General features: G+C 37.0%; 1 protein-coding gene across 1 annotated transcript in view; it reads left to right on the top strand.

The window, feature by feature from the left end:
- Positions 1 to 18,934, top strand: part of OFD1 (OFD1 centriole and centriolar satellite protein) — a 34,309-nt gene extending 15,375 nt beyond the window's left edge. Inside the window, exons 14-22 of the mRNA XM_074144941.1 lie at positions 260 to 371; positions 1,805 to 2,407; positions 6,088 to 6,223; positions 11,063 to 11,163; positions 14,506 to 14,625; positions 15,736 to 15,887; positions 16,827 to 16,997; positions 17,630 to 17,697; positions 18,747 to 18,934. Of these exons, the coding sequence (XP_074001042.1) occupies positions 260 to 371; positions 1,805 to 2,407; positions 6,088 to 6,223; positions 11,063 to 11,163; positions 14,506 to 14,625; positions 15,736 to 15,887; positions 16,827 to 16,997; positions 17,630 to 17,697; positions 18,747 to 18,792 (1,509 nt within the window). The 3' untranslated portion in view covers positions 18,793 to 18,934. The remainder of the gene's footprint in view (positions 1 to 259; positions 372 to 1,804; positions 2,408 to 6,087; positions 6,224 to 11,062; positions 11,164 to 14,505; positions 14,626 to 15,735; positions 15,888 to 16,826; positions 16,998 to 17,629; positions 17,698 to 18,746) is intronic.
- Positions 18,935 to 19,452: the final 518 nt, after the last annotated feature.

The raw sequence follows: 19,452 nt of genomic DNA, 5'->3' as shown, positions 1-19,452 counted from the left end.
TCTGCTTATTTTTATGTAAACAACTCTAAAGATGATAAAACAAAATGACACCAAAAATAACCAAAAAACCCCCCAAAACCTGACATAACCACAGTAAATCTTTCCAAGTCATTAAGTTGTCAGGAGTGACTTTCAGAAGGATACTACATGTGTATGGTTTGTCTGGACCTAAAAAACATTTAGAAACAAGTATTCAGCCAGTTGAGATTATTCTTTTTGTTTGAACTATGTTTTTTGTTTTTCTCTTGATCTTTTATAGGTTGAGCGTTGTGCTCAATTAAAGACCCAACTGATGGACTCTGAAGCTACTGTCAGGAAATTAAATGTGCAGGTTGAAGAACTGAAACTTCAGGTGAAACAAACACAGGCAGGTTTGTGTCTTACACAAGAGCAGTCCTTTATGAAGTTCACTTACCTAACCAGTGTAAGAACTTCCAGAAGCTTAAAAAAGCTGTAGTTGTATAGAATAATTTACCACCAGTGAGTTTAAAATCAAAATCTATTTAAAAGCCCAATTTTAAAAAGCAGACTCATTGCAACTTCCCTTCCTTTCAGAAAACAAACATATAGGAGGAAGGGAAAACATTCCTCCCTGATATACATGCATGCTTTTACTGTCTGGTTTTCCTCAGTGTGAAGACATTAATGTTTGGTGATAAAACAATCACCATTTTCCAGGACAGAAGTTGTGTGTTAATGCATTTTGATTCTTCAATGTTCATAATAAGAATAATCAATTTGAAATTATATTGCATACCTCACAAGTTTAAATCTAACTTTTGAACAGTTGTTGTCAAGACTAACAACTTGTGCACCTCGTATGGGCATTAGAGAGACAGAGGGACTTGCATAAAGCAATTCAGTCTGCTGAAGAAATGTAGTTCTAAAGATGGGTTTCTGTCAAATTGCTGATATCAAGTATGATAAATAAAAGTTTTGGGATGTGTATTCAATCTAAAAACATGGAATTGAATTCTGCAATGATTGTACATTACATACAGTATGTGTTGCACCGTAGCTGAGTATGTGCAGTACTTCATTAGACCAATATGTACATTTTTGTATATGGTGCAAGTATCAGTACCATGTAGAATTGGAAATTTGTTAGTGTCAAAATAGTAAATGGCTGAAAATACTGCATGGACTTTTATTTTGCATCAGAGTTAAGGATGTCATTGAAGAACCATATATGTAGAATAAAAAAAAAAGGTTGTTATTTTGCTGAGAAAGATACAGCCCTATAGATTGGTCTTTTGGGCTTGCTGAAGCATACAAGTGCAAGCCAGGAAGCAGACAACGCCAAAACGTTCAATTTAACTGACAAATTTGGAGAAGTACTTTTTTAAAAAAAAACATTATCTATGTGCAATGTTTTTTTTCTCCAAATTTATTCTTTGATCTAAGTAGAAGGAAACTGTTAAGACTTGTGGCCTGCCCTGTGTCCCTCACTCTTTAACAGCATGAATTGGATATAACATGTCCAAAGTGGTGATATTTTTTTTTTTATTATTTATTTATTTAAACATAATTTAAGAAATAACACTGTAGAGTGCATACTTCAGGTAGTTTTACATGGAAGGATTATATATTAAAAAAATAATATCAGTGATAATTTGCATCTATGCAGCTACATTAAAAATGCATTTAAATCAGCTCATTACATTCTCAAAATTTAAACCAATTCCATGTTAAAATAATTTTGATCAAATTGGAATTTAAATGCTGTGGTTTAGTGTTTCTCTTTCATTATGGGTCTCCCTCTCTCACTCTTTGCTGTCACTCACTTCTACTTGCTGTCATTTAGCTCTGGAAAATGAAGTGTATCGGAATCCAAAGCCTTCGCTTGTCGATCGCTCTGTTCTTGACTTTGCTGGTGACAGAATTGTACCTCATGATATTTATGTGGATAGCCCATTCCCGAAGAGCCAGGTTATGATGGATGTGATGAAGGTGCCAAAAGCTGGCTATCATCAACAGTTACAGCCACGCAGCGCTTCCCCAGATTCTGACCTGGAGTGTATGGCACAAACCTGGGCTAGGATAAAAGAACTAGAAAAAGAGGCAGAGTATTTGGAAGAAGCCTACAGGAACTACCAACACAGAGTCATGCAGGACACAGCTGCAAGCAGAACAGCGAGAAAGATGCAGTCCCCTTTACTTCAGCAGTGTGCTACTAGTAGACCCCCCTTGACTATCCAGCATGAACTTCTAGAGGATAATCCCAGCTCCCAGCCTTCCCCCCTGGGCAGTCCAAGAGGTGAAAAATACATCAAAAGAACTGGGCAGGTTGATGTCTTTAAAAATCCCTTAACGCCACCGCACAGAGGAGCTGCTTCTTCAAGACGCCTTTCTTCTACTCCTGTTTCCAAACTGGAAAGAGATCTCAGTAACAAGAAAATTTTAGATGGTAAGTCACGATTGTCAATGTGGTGTGGTGTTGGGGTTTTACTTATTGTTCCTCTACAAATAACTACTTTGCAATGTAATTTCCTAGTTTTAATAACCTTCTCTCTGTATTCCTATCTCTTTATTTAGCTATTGTAGTTAAGGTGTGCAGCAGAAGACTACTTCGCCTGGCTTCTCTTAAATTGGTTTTTCCAATCTGAAACGTCCAGATTTGCTTCTGTTTGTTCTTTTTGCTGTGACATCTTTATCAAATATTCCTGAGCAGTTGTGAGGGGGAGGGGATTAGTGTTTGGTCACAATTGAAAAATTGTAATTTGCTATTGATTTCATGGTGTCTTATAATTACTTAGTAGATATTTTTAAAGGGGCAATACACAGAAAAGCAAGCAAAATAGAAAAGAATTTAAAATTTTAAAATAATTACTTTGTTGCAAACCTGCAGCACATTTGTTTCTTGTGTCATGCAATTCTTGTCACCCTAGCTCAAAGTGGACTTAATAGGATGAAAAAAAAAGATAGTAACAACAACAACAGCAAAGGTCACGATCAGCTTCTGCGTGAAGGAAGGTTAAATAGAAGAAGGGCGGCTTAGTTTGGAAAAGAGTTGGCTGAGGTGGGCTGTGGGAAATCTGAAAAGCAATGAGTGATGTGGAAAAGATGAAAAGGGATCAATTAATCACTGCTTCACAAACTCCAGAATTCTGTGAAATTGAAAGGAAAGAGAAGGAAGTAGTTTTTCATACCATGAATGAGTTGTGGAATTTATTGCTTCTGTGGTAACAAGTGTAGATGCAGGAATAAAACTTCCCTCTCAAGAGGGCCCACGTATTGATTGAGGAAAGGTGTGGGTGGATATTGCCAGAAGAAAGATATAACTATTCTCCTTTTTGAATTTTAGTTTAGTTTTGTTTAGTGATGGGCACTGTTAGAAACAGGTGACAAAACAGTCTGATCTATTTTGGTTGTCCCTGTTTCTGCACGTAGAGTATCATGCTCTGTTACTGAAAACGTATTTGAAAACTTGAACTTCCAAAGCAGTCTTCTACGTTTTAACTTTTCTCTGACAGCTTCTGTATAAACTACCTACAGACTACCTGTTTAATACTGCACATGCAAAAATCTTTCATAGAAGCAGGGTTGTGTTGTAAAATTGCAAAATTTCGTAATTAAAGTTGCATGCATAACCTTAACAGTCCTTCTCATCTTTGTACCTGTCAGAGGCTAGTTATATGGTGGCTGATCTATTTTTTTCCATTGGATCTGTTCTTTGCTTAATGCACAAGACTGACTTCTTCTGGAGAGGGATAAGAGTTGAATAACAAAGGAGGGCATTACCTGACTCAGGTGTTACAGAAATTGAATGGTATGTAGCGTAGGAAACAGCGTTGCAGCTAGATAATATGTTCTGAAGTTGAACTGATGCAGCACTTGCCCCTGTAAGCGCTGTAGCTTCAGTGCTAACGTGCTGTGGAGTGATTTCCCTGCTTCCAGTTAGATTGGTTCCCTGCTGATATGTCAGCTCTGTTTTAAAAGTCTTCTGAGGAGAGCTTTTATACTAGTGTATGTGTTATCCTTTGTGCTAGAGATGGCTGAAGCACCAGATGAGTTTTTGCTAGAAAACCATCAGTCATTCTGGAAGCTTCCATGGAGCTTTTCAGTGCTGTTGAAGAAGCCAGTCTGAACAGGTCAGAATAAATTTTAAGAGGTAAAAGATATCATGGACATGAGTCTGAGATTTGATTTTCCTTTAAGTGAGGTGTACCACAGTCAACTCATGTAAGGACAAACTGCAGCTCAGTTGTCAGCACCTGTCTTCAAAGGATGAAAGGAAGAAGTGTGTCCTGTAAAATACTTGTAGTTGGCAAATCTAGCAGCTGTTTTACTGCATTGTCTGCCAGCGGAAGGGCATGTGGTTTTCTCTTTTCCTTTAAATTAGCTCATGTATTTGACTGTTTTCTTTCCCAAGCTCATGTTAGACATCTTTCAGGCTTTGTTTTTCGACTGGAAGGAATAAGCCCATTTCTTTAAAAGCAAGTAAAAGCAGGACAGGGTCCTTTTCTCTTTTCCCCTGCTTACTGTCTGCAATCTCTGGATGGAAACGTGGATCAAGAAATAGTTGCTGAGAAAAAAAAATTTGGATTGCCCTCTGACCCATACTCCCTATTACTTGATCAGTACTTTGATCATTACTTGACCAAACTTCATACCTCCTGATGAGAAAGAGCAAGGTTGGTGAGTCTTGGCAGACAGCTTACCGTGAGCCAAAGACCTCAGCTATTTGTCTTTTAGTAGAAAATCAGTAAGTTCAATACTAGGTAACTTCTAAAGAGTAGTAGATTATAGTAAATTACCATACAAGATGGCTGGTGTGCCACCTGTGTCCTAGCCTGCAGTATATGTTATGCCAAGGAGGTGCATGCGGCGAGTACTATGTGCTGTTCTGCTCCATTTGTTGTGCATGCGAAAATTTGACATGTCATTTTATTAAAGATTGGATGTGGGTGGGCTGAGGGCTCCCACCACGAGCAAGTACTGCTGATATATGAGTACGACGTAACTGCTGGGTTCCGTTCTGTTTGTGTTCAGCTTCCTGAAAGGATGTTCATCTGTGTTACATGGACATAGAGGCTGTCTGGAGATAAAAATTCATGGGCAACCTTGGCCTGAAGCATCCTCACTTCTGCAGTGTGATGTGCCCCATGAACAGAGTACACTTCTATACAACTGCCTGAAAGAACTTCAGCTATGGGAGTGTTAATAAAGGCTTTTCCTCTATCTCTTGAGCCAAATTAGCGCTGACTACAGTAAAAGTTATTTGGTCAGTAAAGAGAAGAAAAACAACAGTACCTACTTACTGAGTGAATACCAAGTCTTATGGAAAAAACAGCAATTCATAGTCTAATAATGAAAGACCTGTGCAGCTGCACAGGAAAGGAAAATTAAGGTTGCAAGATTTAAGCAAAGTGCTGCACCCTGCAAGTTTGATTATAAGCCTTTTTAATGCAGGAGGTTTGTTTTTCACCTTGGTTTCCTAGGAAACTCAAGAATTCTCTAGTCATATTGTTTTCCTTCCCTGATAACTTCACAGCTGTTGATGAGAGGATAAAATCTTCAGAGATTTTCTCCTTTGCTTCATCACCCATATTAACAAATCTGTAGAAAATGAAACCTCGAGGTTAACATTCCTAATGAAGAATGGCCTTTGGGAGACCTCAAGCATTCTCTTTTGCTGGCTAGTAAGCACATCCCTAACTTGAAATCTGGGTCTGTAACCACTTTCTCTAAGGCCCAGCATGGGATAAATTATTCGGTGTTTCACAGAGGGGCTGCAGGTTGTGGGGAACATAAATGTATTATGGGGTGATGATAATTGTAGGCTTTGTGAGGAGTAAGTTTATGATGATGAAGGAGAATTGCCATACAGGAGGGATAAAAACCAACCACACAAAACAACCCCCAAAAAAATCAAACAAAAAACTAAACCACAAAAAAACCCCCAACAAAACCAAAAAAACAGTACAGGAAAGTTCACATTAATCCTGGTAGATTTGGATGTTAATTGCCCTATAGTGGTGGTGCCTGTATAGTCCAATTATGCATGTATTGTAAATACCAGCCTTGTCCTAGGAGTGGTAGGACAAATAACTGACTAATACAAATTGTGGGATTTTTATTCTGCAGACCTCAGTGGCTCTGAGGACCTTGCCTCTTCACAGCGGAGTGTTGACCAAGTGCTTTCTCCTATTTCAAAGCCACATCTCCTTTCATCTTCTGAGTCTGTTTCCTCCTCACCATCCAGTCGTGGCCAGAAAATCAGGTAACATTTTTCACAAAGCAACATTTTTAACCTGCATTTTAGAGAAACATTTATCTAATGCTTCATGCTGATAGCTGCTTTTACAATCCAAGTAAGCCATTAATCCTGTGAGAACTTTTCTAAAGACAGATGAGGGTTTCCATTCTTGAATATCATGCCTCAAAAAGAAATTAGTTTTAAAAAAGCAAGCACCACCCTTCCCACCCCCCCCCAATCCAAACACTTTTGTCAAATATGATTTAACATTTTGACCTCTTTTAAATTTATGCTTCCTTATGCTGCAAAGTTATGTGCAGTGAAATACTTAAATCTGAAGTGCATTGGGAGCTTCAGATGAATGCAGTGTTTTTTCAAAAAAAAAAAAAAAGTCTTGTCCTTTGACAAAGTAAAACTTTCTTGATATACAAATTGTTTTGTAAAGTCATTTCACTGCTGTGGTTAAGCAAGGATGAAAGGTTATTCCAGAGAGTCCCTCTGTTGGGGAGAAATGGTAATTGTAGCACTAGCTCCCGTACCTAAAAAATCCACTGCTGTGGAAGGGTGCTAGGCAAAGGACAAAACGCCTGAAGAGTGAGAATGTGAGACGTCCTAAAGGTGTGTTAGTTTAATGCAGATGTTACAAACTGGTAAATATCCATCACTGAAATTTAGCTCATTCTGTTTTTTAAGGCTATTGATTCTTCTGTGATTAAAACACTGTTTAGGACTGTGCTTCTCAGCACTTTCAGTTTGTGCTAATTCAACCAATGTAAGTATTGCTTTGGTACCGGGTGTGGCTTTGAAGACAGAAGGTGTGTGCTCTCACCACTAAGACATACCTGAAATACACAAGTCATACAAAGTTTAGACGTTCCTGGGCTCAAGTCAGGCTGATTTGCTTCATTGATTTTCAGACTGCTGTAGATATTTCCATAGATACAGCTCTAGATTTATCAATAATATTGCTGCTTTTCCCCTTCTTTGCTTTTGCCCTTCTTTGCATTTCTACTTTTCATGTGTCGGTGTTCTGGCAAACTTTTGAAAGCAAGGTGTGGTGTGGGTCTTCATATTTCAAGAGTGAGTTCTGCGAGTGCTTGAAGTCTATTGTATCAATATAGACCTTCTGTTTTCATTGTATTTCCTTACATAGTAGGCCACTTTCAGACAGCTGAATGAAGGATTCGTTGTTAATAAATAAATATTCTGTTAATCACTAATTTCAGAAAATGCGTTTTGTAAAAGTTTCCTAAAAATGTGAAATTTGTTCCTAGACGTAAATCTGAGTTAAACAACTGACGTCCATGCCTATGTATAATACCTGTGAAAACAACCTTATTTTTTAAACGTGAGAAAGGTATTTATATTTTGGAAATATATCTGACTTTTCCCGATGTCCTGTAACTTTGGACCATATTGATAATTTAAAAATTCGAACTGTTTACTTTTTCAGTAAGAATAATGCCTGTACTGTGTTACAAATGGGAATGTGAAGGTACTACCGTAGCCAATTAACTATCACTTGATATATCTTTCTTACAACAATCCCGTCAGAGATCCTCGCTCTCATATGAATAACCTGAATGTGAACGTATTTTTTGCAGTTTGCATGGGCTCTTTTGGCATTTGACAATTTTGCTTCTTCTAGTAGGCTTCTGTGCCATCCATATAAATGTGATCCTGATAAGGCTAACAAGAACTCCTGCTGACACTGTAGACTAATTTGAGAAAAAACTTTATTTCAGAAGGCAATGTTGGCTCTTTAGAGGTGTAAACTTCATATTTCAATGACTTGAAATAATTTTTCAAGAAAACAGTGAAACTACAAGCTCATCCCAAATTCCTGTTCAAAGTAGTGATAATCTCTTGTCTTTCCCTCATCAGAACACGCCTTTTTGCATTATATATGATGCACTCGAAAACCCTTAATAAAAAAAAAGGCCACTAATTCCTTGGGCAAAGCAATGTCTTTCATTGTGTCTCTATTTTTCATACCTGTGACCTGACTGAAAAGCTTTTGCTGACTGAAGCTTGGTAGTTTCTGCTGCCTGTTTGAGAATTTAAGTCAAGGCAGTTGTACATTCTTCCTTCACTTATTAACAACCTGCAATACTAACTCTTTTTTTCTCTGAAGAGCTTGTTCATGTGCCTGTATAACAGGTTTCAGAGTAGGAATCTCCAGTCGCCTTTACATGTGGGAAGGGGATGGATAGCAGAGCTTTTCTATTCATTTGGTTTGATTTTTTTTGGTTTGTTTGTTGTGGGTTTTTGGTTTTTTTTTAGAATCTCTTTTAAGTAAATTAATAACTCGGCAAAATTAAGCTGCATAAAATTACTTCTCTTTCCTCTCTGTATCTCCTATTTCCATGTATGAAATTCTTCTGTTCATAACAGTCACTGGTGCATCCACTCTCCAAAACGGAGAATCCTGAATAAGTGTCTACAGAAAAAGCTCAATTATTTAATTTTTAATGTTTCTTTACTAAGAAGAGACACTTGAATTGGCCTTAACCTTCTAGCCATCATTCCAGATTTGATGGCTGAAGGACGGCTTCTGCTGAGGCTGCTGTAGTAGGCATTCATAGAGCTTTCTTATTTTGTTGTTATCATGTCCTCAATATACAGAGGGTCTTTTTTGTGTTTAGAATTTGGAGAGAGCCTTTATGTTCTTGGCCTTGAAAAGAAGCTGTTAGGATTTCTAGGGACTGTAAGGTTAGTTTCTTTAGGTGGCTGTCTCTTCTTTCCCTGCTTGTTCACATTTTCTACACTATGTCTCAGATTTCTTGTATTCCTGCGACAGACATTACGAAGTGAATGCTGAGTGTTTACCTGCATGTTAAGGTGATAAGGGAAAATGCTCTAATACTGGGAGGGACTGTATTTCTTTGAAGGATGGTGTAGAGTCCATGCTGCCTGAAAAGTGAAGAGTAGGAGTAAGTTGTGTTGCAAAGAACAGGCCAGGGTCTGGGCAGGCAGCTATGGGTTGTAGTTACTTTCTTGGGTTCCTCGTGACAAAGCAAGGATATGAGGTCCCAGTAATTTTCTTGAACTTGCTGGACTTTCTTAAACGGAAAAACATTCTTTTGTTGAGTATTTTTTGGTTTCTTGTGCCTTGGACTGTTTTCTGTTACATGAAATATTTGAGAAATGCATGTGTGGTCTTTTCCAACTATTTACTCTCGTTATTAGGGAAATGCCACATCGTTGATGTGTATTGTTGGATTAGTTTATAACCTGTAGATTTTAAGTGGCAATGGGAACTTCTTTAAAAAAAAAAAAAAAAAAAAGAAAATATAATGCTGTAACACCAGTAAGCCATTACAAGTTAGACCTCTGACAATGGGGAAGAACAATTGCTTCTGTGACTAAAGCTTCTCCTTGTTTGTTTATGTTTCAAGATATGAGAGGTATGAAGGAAGCCAATAAACACAGACAGGAAGACTAGAGTGATAAAGCAGATTATTATCTAAACCATTCCTTTTTTGTTTAGGGCTGAAGAAACCAATTGCAAAGGTTGTTACCAGTTTTAGGCTAAAAAAGGAATTTCGGACGTTAACAGAATAGTTTAGATGGTGGTGGTGGTTTTGGTTTTTTTTGTTTGTTTAAGCTTTAATGGTAACTTTAAGCATAACTCATGCAATTTAATCATTTGGTTTTGATTGGCTCACCGGTACTGTTTTATGGAATGTTGACATAAAGCATAGTTCAGGTTTTGGTTGCCAGCTTTGGTGGAATGAATTTTTTAAAACTGTTTGAAATATATGTGTTTACTGGTCTTAATGAGGCAGACCGCTTCTGTGTATTGAATCTGAGGGAATTTATTGACTGTCTTTCTAGCAGTGTTGCAGGAACACAATATTGAAGAAAGTGGCAAGTATGTCTTTTAACCTTGCATCCTTAAGAATTATTTAACACTTAACAATTTCTGGGAAGGCAAGATTGAAAACATGAAGTAGACTTCCAAAAACTTGAAATTCCATTTATTCTGTTGTATTTAATTTACAGGATATTTTTCCCTGCTGATGTTACTGAACTGTCCTTCTAACAATGCAGATTTATTTGTTTGTCTCCAGATTTGCATTTTTTTCTTGAACATGGCTCATTGTGGGGTTATGTTTTGTTTGTTCTTCACTTTCACCCCACAGAAGACCTGAATTCCTTAGAAATTGTAAGCACAAACATATTTATGCCATGGTGAAGAGCACCAGCTGGTGTGAAGTAAGCTCCTTTATGAAGTGCTGCTGCTGAATTTCATTAGTGGCCTGCACTCCTTTTGCTGTTCTGGTTCTGGTCAGTTTAATAGCTGGGTCACGTGGGAGATACTGTTCTTTCACATTATCTTTCTGATGAGATAAACGGAGATTTAGAATGAGGGCACTAACCCCATTTTTCATAGCACCCAGATTTTCACCTCTGCATATATGTTTTGCCAGACAACTCATCCTAATACATTTCAAACATGTCTGTTAAGGTGACATCAAAGTGGGAATTAGACTGCAACACAGAGCCTAAAAAGGAAAATTTCTTAATTTCAGTTGACTAAGTGTCACACTTCATTGTATTTCTCCTTTTTTTTTTTCCTCCTTACTCCTTTTTATGCCTTTTGAGAGTATATGTTGTGTTAATGTCATGCCTTTATGTCATATATAGGCCTTGGGGAAAGGCTGCAGGGAGATGGCTATCAAAGGGATGGAGCTGAATTTTTGAGTCAGAAACTTGCAGCATTTTGTTCGCATGGTTTTTACGTTTGATTTAGGTTTTTGCTAAGCATGTGAGTAATCCTTGTATTTAAATCTTGGATTGCTATTTGCTTAAAAGCTTAGCATTTATTTTATTAAATTATTTATGTTGTTCTTCTTTCAGATTTCATAATCAGCGACCAGATAAAAAAGATTTCAGTGATATCCCCAAACCAGAGAAACTAATGTATGAGGATCTTGAAGAGCACATTTCTTCTATTGAATGTAAGTTTTAGCGCATTTTAGACAATTTGTTTAAAACCTTAGGGCTTAACGGTTGTAAGACAGTTATCTTGATAGTTTAAGACTGATGTTGGAAATAAGAAAAACAAACAGTCTCAGATGATGAAGGATTCATTTTCTTCATATTTGCATCTTTAGAGGAGAAGGGGTATGTAGTAATAAGTAGACACTAAAATTGGGTTAGTTCTGAAATTTGGGAACATACTTTTTGTTCAGAAATCTTGCATAACCTTGTTCTGATTAATGCGTGTAAGTCTGAGTTTTTTCAGAATGTTTTAAAATTTTGTGGGTTTTTTTTTAAACAGCAAAGTGTGCTAGTACAAGAACTAACTTGAGGCTCTATTATATTTGCTGCATAAAATAAAACTCCAAGCAGTGTTCATCAGGGACCAATATCAGAGCAGTATTACCAAGTGGTAATTCTGAAGATAAGTTTCTGCAGCCATTACATATACTCTTGTTCATTTTTCCTTCAGTAGCTGAGGCTTAAACAGTATTATGAATTAGAAGTTACTTTAGAAGTGCGTGTAAATGTGTGAAGATCATTTGTAATTGCGCTGTCATTAATCAGCATCTCTGAGTAGTTTTGGAACATATGGTTCAGTTACTGAAACATGAATTTTATCCTGAATTTTTTTCTCTGAGGTCAGCATTTTATTTATTTACATTTCTGCTCTCTGTTGATTGCAGGAAGAACTTTGTCATTATGCAGTGTTTTGCATCATGTGCTATAAAATGTTTCGTTTTCTCTACATGCTGCAGTCAAGCCTGCAGGGTCAGTCTTCAAACAAATTTTTATGTAACTAAGTTACTGTAGGAAGAGGAGGATAATAAAAGTTAGAGCCATTTGTATATGGAGAAAGAAATAGAAGCACAATTACTGGCTTTATTTCCTAGTCTTTCAGCATTTGAGTGACATTTTAATGTTGGACCTGAGCAGCCTTACATCTCATGACTCTGTGTGTTTAAAGTAAGTGCAGTTGTCAATGAGGAGGATGTGAACAGCAGGCTAAGCACCTTTCTCATTTCCAAATTTTTTTAGGTCTGTAAACTCTTGAGACTGGTGGCGATACATCATTGGGTGGTATAATTAAACTCATAGTTGCTGAAGAGATTATAATTATTGTATGGGAGAGTTAGAATCACTGATTTCAAAGAAAATATTGCTAACAACTGGTGTGTTTTCCTAGGTCCAAGACTGGCTTATTCTTTTGGTTGTGGTTAGGTTGTATGGAAAATGAAGTGATGCCCATGCTCACTGTTCTGCACGCGTAAGAATATGGCTTTCAGTATTTTAAAAACCAACCAGCCAAACACAGAAGATACTGTTTGTTTAAACAGCAAATGTGCTGATAGTGTTTAGTGATAACTAGCAGAAGCTGACAGCTCATCTGTGCATTTCTCTGTGAAGTTTTACTCAGTACATTTGTTGTTTTTTAGTTTATCTCATTTAGTTTTCTTTTTGTAAACTTTAAATGCATTATTTGAATGTGAACCGAGCCTGTAGGCACTAATGGTTTCTACTCATCTCATATTTTAATTAGATTTAGATGTATTTGTTTAATTTTGTATTAGAGACTTTTAGGAATATATTACATATTTCACCTCTATCACATGTGAGAATAGACTGCCATTTTCTTGGCAATTAGGCCTGATTAGATGCTGCGCCCAAATGAGTTACCACTGTATTATTTAGTGATGTGTAGTAGTCAAAAGAATAATTTTAAGAGTTTGCATATGCCAATGATTTCTAAATCAGCAGTACTTTAGTTGAGTCAGACTGCATCAAAAGACAATTTCAGTATGTAGAAAGAAATCAGAATTGCTAAGAAGAGGAGAAGGTAACCCAGGAGGAATTGAAGGGGGGGGTGGAAACAAGGGTATAAAAACTAAAAAGGTATAATGAAGGATGAAGTTGATAAGAATAGGAAAAAAAACAATAAAGGAGTTACCAGAAAATGTGGAAGCCTTTTAATCCTACTGTGAGTGAGCTCTAGCAAGAAAAGATTGGAATTTCTGTTGGCAGTAATTGCTTTTAGTTAATGTTAACTCCTTAGTTAAGGAGTGAAGGTGTACAAAGAGTGTTATCTTTTCTTCCTTTGCAGAATGGTTAATGTAAAGATGTTTTGTGTTATATTGTATTGGGTTGGTTTCTTTTCTTTTCGTTTGTGTGGTCAGCAGACCTTTAGAAGTTAGATATAATACTTAACAGGAACCTATTTGTAAAAGGAATTTACTTTCCTAGGTGAAGCTGGTAGGACTTCCTGTTGCTTTTGTAAGAAACTGAAAACATTCTCATAACTTAGCTAGAATGACAGTTTGGCAGATGCTTTAATCTATAATACCTTTAAAAGAAATTTAATTTAAAGATTCAGACCATTCTGAGAGAGAGGCTGATCAGTTTGGGTGTCTTGTTTTCCTTCGTGCAAGAAGAAAAGGCAGAGAGAGTTGCGGTTGTTCAGCCTGGAGAAGAGAAGGTTCTGGGAAACCTTATCGCTGCCTTCCAGTGTCTGAAGGAGGCCTACAAGAAAGCTGGAGAGGGACTTTTTATAAGGACATGTAGTGATAGGATTAGGGGTAATGGCTTCAAACTGGAAGAGGAGAGAGATTTAGATCTAGACACTAAGTGCTTGGAAAAATGGTCCTGTGTATTTCAGGTTGGCTACCTAGAGATAATGCCTACATCTGACTTTTTATCTCTTTTTGCTTTCTCCCATAAAACTGAGGTAGTAGCAGTCTGCATACTTTGCAAATAAATAATTAAGAAGAAATTGAGTATCATAGATCACAGAGGAAGTACAGTAATTTTGTTTTTTAAATTCAGAGCCACATGTTGCGGGGTGAAGAAAATACAGTGTAGAATATCTGAGTTAGCAGTATCTATCCATCCTGTGTGCTGAGGAAGGCAAGGATCCTAATAAAGAAATAGTGTGTGATCAAATAATCAAAGGTTGGTTTATGTGTATAGAAAGGATGAGCTAAGCTTGGACATGTAATTTTTCTGTGACCTGTATCTTGATTATGTAAAGAAATGAAAACATTTTGGTTTTCTGGTGTATATTTATTCATGAATCTGTTTTGGCTTTGTAAACAGATGTGTTCCAATAGCTAATTTCAAAACTAACAATTCTGTAATTAAAGCAGCAAGTACAGCCTATGATAATTCCTAATCCTCAGGGAAATGGTCAAGTTGAAGGGAAAATGCTCAATTAGTGCTGATATTTATGTGTTCTAATTCAGCCATTCCCACACTTTGTGTCCATTGCTGTGCTCCGCTATTGTAATTACAAAATAATGAAGCCATTGTTCAAATTTCTTCTCCAGATCAGGGGGACATTCCAGAGCAGTGTGAAAGTGATGCCTTGCATCCATCTGGGGACATCGTCAATGGAAACCATGTCACAGCCACTGTGCCAGCAACAGCCACTTCGCTGCAGGACTTAAGTGAGTTCTCAGCTCAGAAACAAAAGCGAATACTCTTTTTAAATGTCAAATATGTAACACAAAAAGCCAAATATTTAACATTCTGTAGGTATGTATGCTGGCTTGAGTGAAGATTTTTTCCAAAAGTGCTAATTATGTAATAAACAGAAAGGAATGTGGGGTTGTTTTTTTTTCTTTATTGTATGAGCATGTCTTTTTTGCCCTGGTTTTGGTTAAATTTGTTTTTAATTTAAACACTTTTGCCACCTGTCCCACCCCCCTGTCCAGCTTCTGGGGAAAAGATTTTGTTTCTTATTTGTCTCTTTATGATAATTATTAAATAATATTTCTGCTCTTGACAGAAATAAGACTTGAAAGGTTTTCTTTTGTTGTTTTGGGTTTGTTTGTTTTTTTTTTAAAGTATTTTATATACCACTTGTCTGGAATTTTTTTCATTTTTCTTGACTATTCATAAACTGTCTTATCACAACGATGTTTTAATTCTTTGGGTAGATGAGGATGATTTCAGTGCAGCATATGCTGCTTTTCTAATTGTTCTAGATGGAAGCATTATGATTATTTTTATTTAGGAAAGAGCTTTCTAGCTTCTAATGATTCCCTGTATCTAGTTTGCCCATCTAATTACTATCTGAATGCTGTTCTACTTACACAGCTTTTAAAATATACTGGTCACATCAGTAGTGTGTTCTGCAATCATTTTCAAAGGTTTTTTTAAGTACTTTGCTTTATAAATGGAAAAAAAATATATCCAACCATATTGCAAAGAGGGAAAGAGTATAGCAATATGAAATTTAGGATAACAGAGATTTAATGAGAAAGTCCATGGTAGGAATGAGAAGCGCAGAGAGAGATTTGTCAACTCCCTGGCCTCTATTGTGGCTCTACTGTTCAAGTATTAGTGAGTCATACAGCAGACAAAAATGTTTAGAGGTGGATAGAAACATTACCAGATACCTAAGAAAAACTTTGGTATATGTATAAACAATATATCCAGTTGTTTTTCATTTACTATTCATGTTATACAGGAACCTGTTACTTATTTGTAGGCTACTGTAGTAGTTCACTGAACTCCATAAATCAAATCACAGATGTTGAAATAATTTTTCACAGTGGTGCTTGATCAAAGACAGTTTGAAGAACAGAATAGAGAAGCTGAGAAAAGCATAGAAGAAGAAAGGAAAGCAAGAGAAGAAAGGAGAGATCAAGAACAACAGGAAGCTTTGGAAAGAGAGCAAAAAGAAGTGGAAAAACTTAACAAAGAGGTAGTGATTTAGTACCTTAATTTCTGACAGTAATGCAGTGTTGCAGTGCCATGTATTTTAGGATTGCTGTGTGTGTTCCTTGCTTAAAAATAGATTTTACTCTTTAAGTGAAAGTAGTAGAGGCTAAGTTCTTTTATGTACTTGTGCCATTAACTCGCTAGAATATCTCCTTATGCCTATTCCACTGGAAACAGATGCTTTTTCTTCCATGCTTCATGTAACTGGAAGCTACAGTTTTATGACCAGAACTTGGAAGGCAGCTGTCACCAGGCTATCAGAACAAGCTATACATTCAATGACTTTCTGGTCTGGACTGCTGCTGGTGGGATACCACCAGAACATGTTAGCGACCATCTGTTCATTAGACTGTATCAGAATATCTAGGGTACCTTCTTGGAAGTAAAAGTTACAAGGACTCCTTGTTTGCTTAAATCCCTTTGAGCTGATGTGGTACATGTTGAAGTAGTGTTTGGGACTTCTAGGACCTGTATAAAACTTGTTTTTTGCTCCCTCCCATTTCATCTTCCTTTTCCCACCCTTGAACTCTGGTTAATTTGCTTCAGTGTAGTGGTGCTGATGAGACACGCTCATGCTACCCCTTCGCACCAGCAAACTAGGCCTGTCAAGAAACTTGCATACCTGGGTCAGCTCATCTTTTTCGGTTCACACGTAGATATCATACGTAGAAGCCTCGGGCCTCGCAGCACCTCAGACATCCAGATGGGTTTAGAGTGGGATTTCTTGAATGTCACTTTTTGAACTGAAGCAATAGCTTGACGTTTCATCTTGAACTGCACGTAACAAATGTAATGCTGTTTAGAGTGGCATGTTTTACCTAGATTAAGATGAAATCCTGCATGCAGTGCAGGTGTTTAGGTATAAAAGGTATGTTTTCTTGAGTTGATCGGTATTTAATCATGATTTTGTGTCTTAAAGAAGTGGATCCAAGACTCAATGAAAATAGACGAAGAAAAAGAAGATAAGGAGGAAGGAAAATCTGAAAACAGCAGTTCTGATGCTGAAGATGACGTAAAGGATCCTACGCCAAATCCATTAGAAAAATATATGAAAATAATTCAGCAGAGAAGAGAGCAGGACCTGGCAAACAAGGTGAGTATTCTCAAAACTCGGTCCCAAAGATATTGTTGGCTTAATTTATGTCTTGATAAAATATGCTTAGAATGAAAACATTATTCTCATTCTTTCATTTTTTCTTCATTCAGAAGCTTTATGTAACAACGTGCAGAGATGAGTGTTTGTATTTGTATTGCAGAATTGTGTTTATTGAAAAGAAAAAAATTGAAAACTCTTTCTTTTATAAGGGTTTTGGGTTTTTTGCTGGTATGATAGGACGGCTTGTTAGTTTGGTTTTAGGTACCAGGACAGTATTTAAATTTAAATGTACTCAACTTTTAGTTTAAACTATGTTTAAATACAGGTCAGTTTGTGTTCCACTAGCACAACTGATAGACTCTATTCTGGCAAAATGGAAAATTTGACCTTAAAGAACAGGTATATACATGGGTGACCATTACTTTGATGAAGGACTGCAGAATACTTTTGTTCCAATATTATCCAAACCTGATTTTCCAAAGCATTGTTATTCTAGATGCAATTCAGCATTTAAAGAAATAGTAATTTATTTTCAATTAGGTGCCTTAAAGTACATGTGCTATTATTGAGTCACTTAAACTTTGACTTAAGAACCAGTTACAGAAAGTGTATTTTCCTGTTGGCTGCAGGATTCAAAGAAAGAAGAAACAGAAGTATCGCTTACAGAGGGACTTTTATCTAGTGAAAAGGATGACAGGTAAGGCTCATATATTACTATTAATCACTTCTATTACCTCATATTAAAAAAAAAGTTACAGTATGAATTGCAGTTAAGAGACATCTGTCTTCTTAAAAAGCAAAATAAATATAAACAACCTAGTAATCAAAAGCAAACGTGTTGCAAAAATTCAGGATCCTTCCAATTCTTAGATAGGGGAGTCACACACTTTATAGTGTTCGGATCCGGGATCTACATTCAATGATCAGTTTCAATTGCTGTGGCAATTAAAACCTTTTCACTGCCACTGAGCAGCATCTTGGTTCCTTCACAGTAAGCTGAAGTATGAGGGATTCTTCTTGGATAATGGCCCTGTGCAGGTTTGTCTGCACTGCATCGTGCAGATAGTCTGCTATTAGCATTGAACCTAGCTTTGATTTATCAGTAGCATCGTGGACTTTTAACGAACTAGATCACACACTTTTTTTTTTTCTCAGGGATTTTTGGCTGCCTGCACTGAGTTACCACAGCAGAGCATTTCCTCTGGCTCTCTCTAGACATCGATAAATAAGGATTATGTAGTTTTTAGTTGCTTGATAGGGAAAGAAAAAAACAAATCCAACCCCAAATCTATCAAATCATTCAGCTTATTTGAAGATGTAGACTTAAAAATACATATTTAAGCAAAAGTGTAGAATGGTTAAAAAAAACCTGTATGCTTACACTAACCGTAGTAATGCTTCAGTATTATCTGCTCCTTTAAAGTGCTGTTTTGCGTACCAGACCTTATCCTGGCATTCCTGAATTGGTATCTCTATAGTGTTCTTCTTTTCACTGGGTAAGCACTACAGAAGCAGTGGAAACAAAAAGTACTGCTTTTTGATAGATTTGAGATGGCTTTCTGTTACCGAAGGCCCAAATCCTCACCCTTAAAGGCTTGCTTATTTCCTTCAGCTCACTGAAACAGTAAGAGAATTGCAGCACAGGCAGTCTTTAACTTTCTTAAAAAAACAAGTATTTATATTTAAGATAAGAAACTGCTTTGGACTCATACCGCTTTCTTTCCCTCCCTCCTATCCTTAATACAGTGCTGCAGGCGTTTCTCATGGAGACGTGGATGAAAACTTCTGGTGAACAGTAGCTACTGATGATTATTATTATAATTTTTATACTAAAAATATTTTTAAAGCAGCTTTCTGCCTTTAAAAAATTGTAAGAAATGTTAGGCACCAAGGCCGCAGGCTGTGTAATTATAAATTAATAAAGCTGATTTTTGAGCTGTCTCGTCACTTCAATCATTGACTACAAATAGTGAGCCCTGATGTGTTATTAATCCAGAAGGAGGCCCTTGAGTGGGGTGAGAGAAAGGACAAAGCCATGTAAGAAAAATGAATCAGGTACGTTGGCTTTGGCGCTGAATTCCTATAAAACGTGACAGCTTTTCAAGGGGTACCTCTCCCCTCCCCCCCGGCCCCCCCCAACCCCTTCCCCTCCAACTGTTACAAAGTGTAGGTCACAGTAGCAGTGTGCAGGTAACACAAAATTCAGTGCTCATCACACGTTTTTAAAGGTGTCTCCTGGAGCCCCTTGGCTTGTGACAAACCCAAGCAGACGTGCCCCTTTTACTGCTACGGCAGGGGAAACAACCACTTTTAAAAGCAGCCTTATCTCGTGTATCACCTTGTTGGTATTAACCAGCCCAAAACGGAGAGATTCAAATAAAAATGCTATTGAACTCATCTTTATTTAAGCTTTGTATTTTGTAGGTAGATTATAGGCAAGATCATTAAACTT

Source organism: Numenius arquata, chromosome 1 (assembly GCF_964106895.1).
Source record: "Numenius arquata chromosome 1, bNumArq3.hap1.1, whole genome shotgun sequence".
In the NCBI taxonomy this organism is placed as follows: Eukaryota; Metazoa; Chordata; class Aves; order Charadriiformes; family Scolopacidae; genus Numenius; species Numenius arquata.
This window is presented reverse-complemented; position numbering and strand designations above follow the sequence as displayed.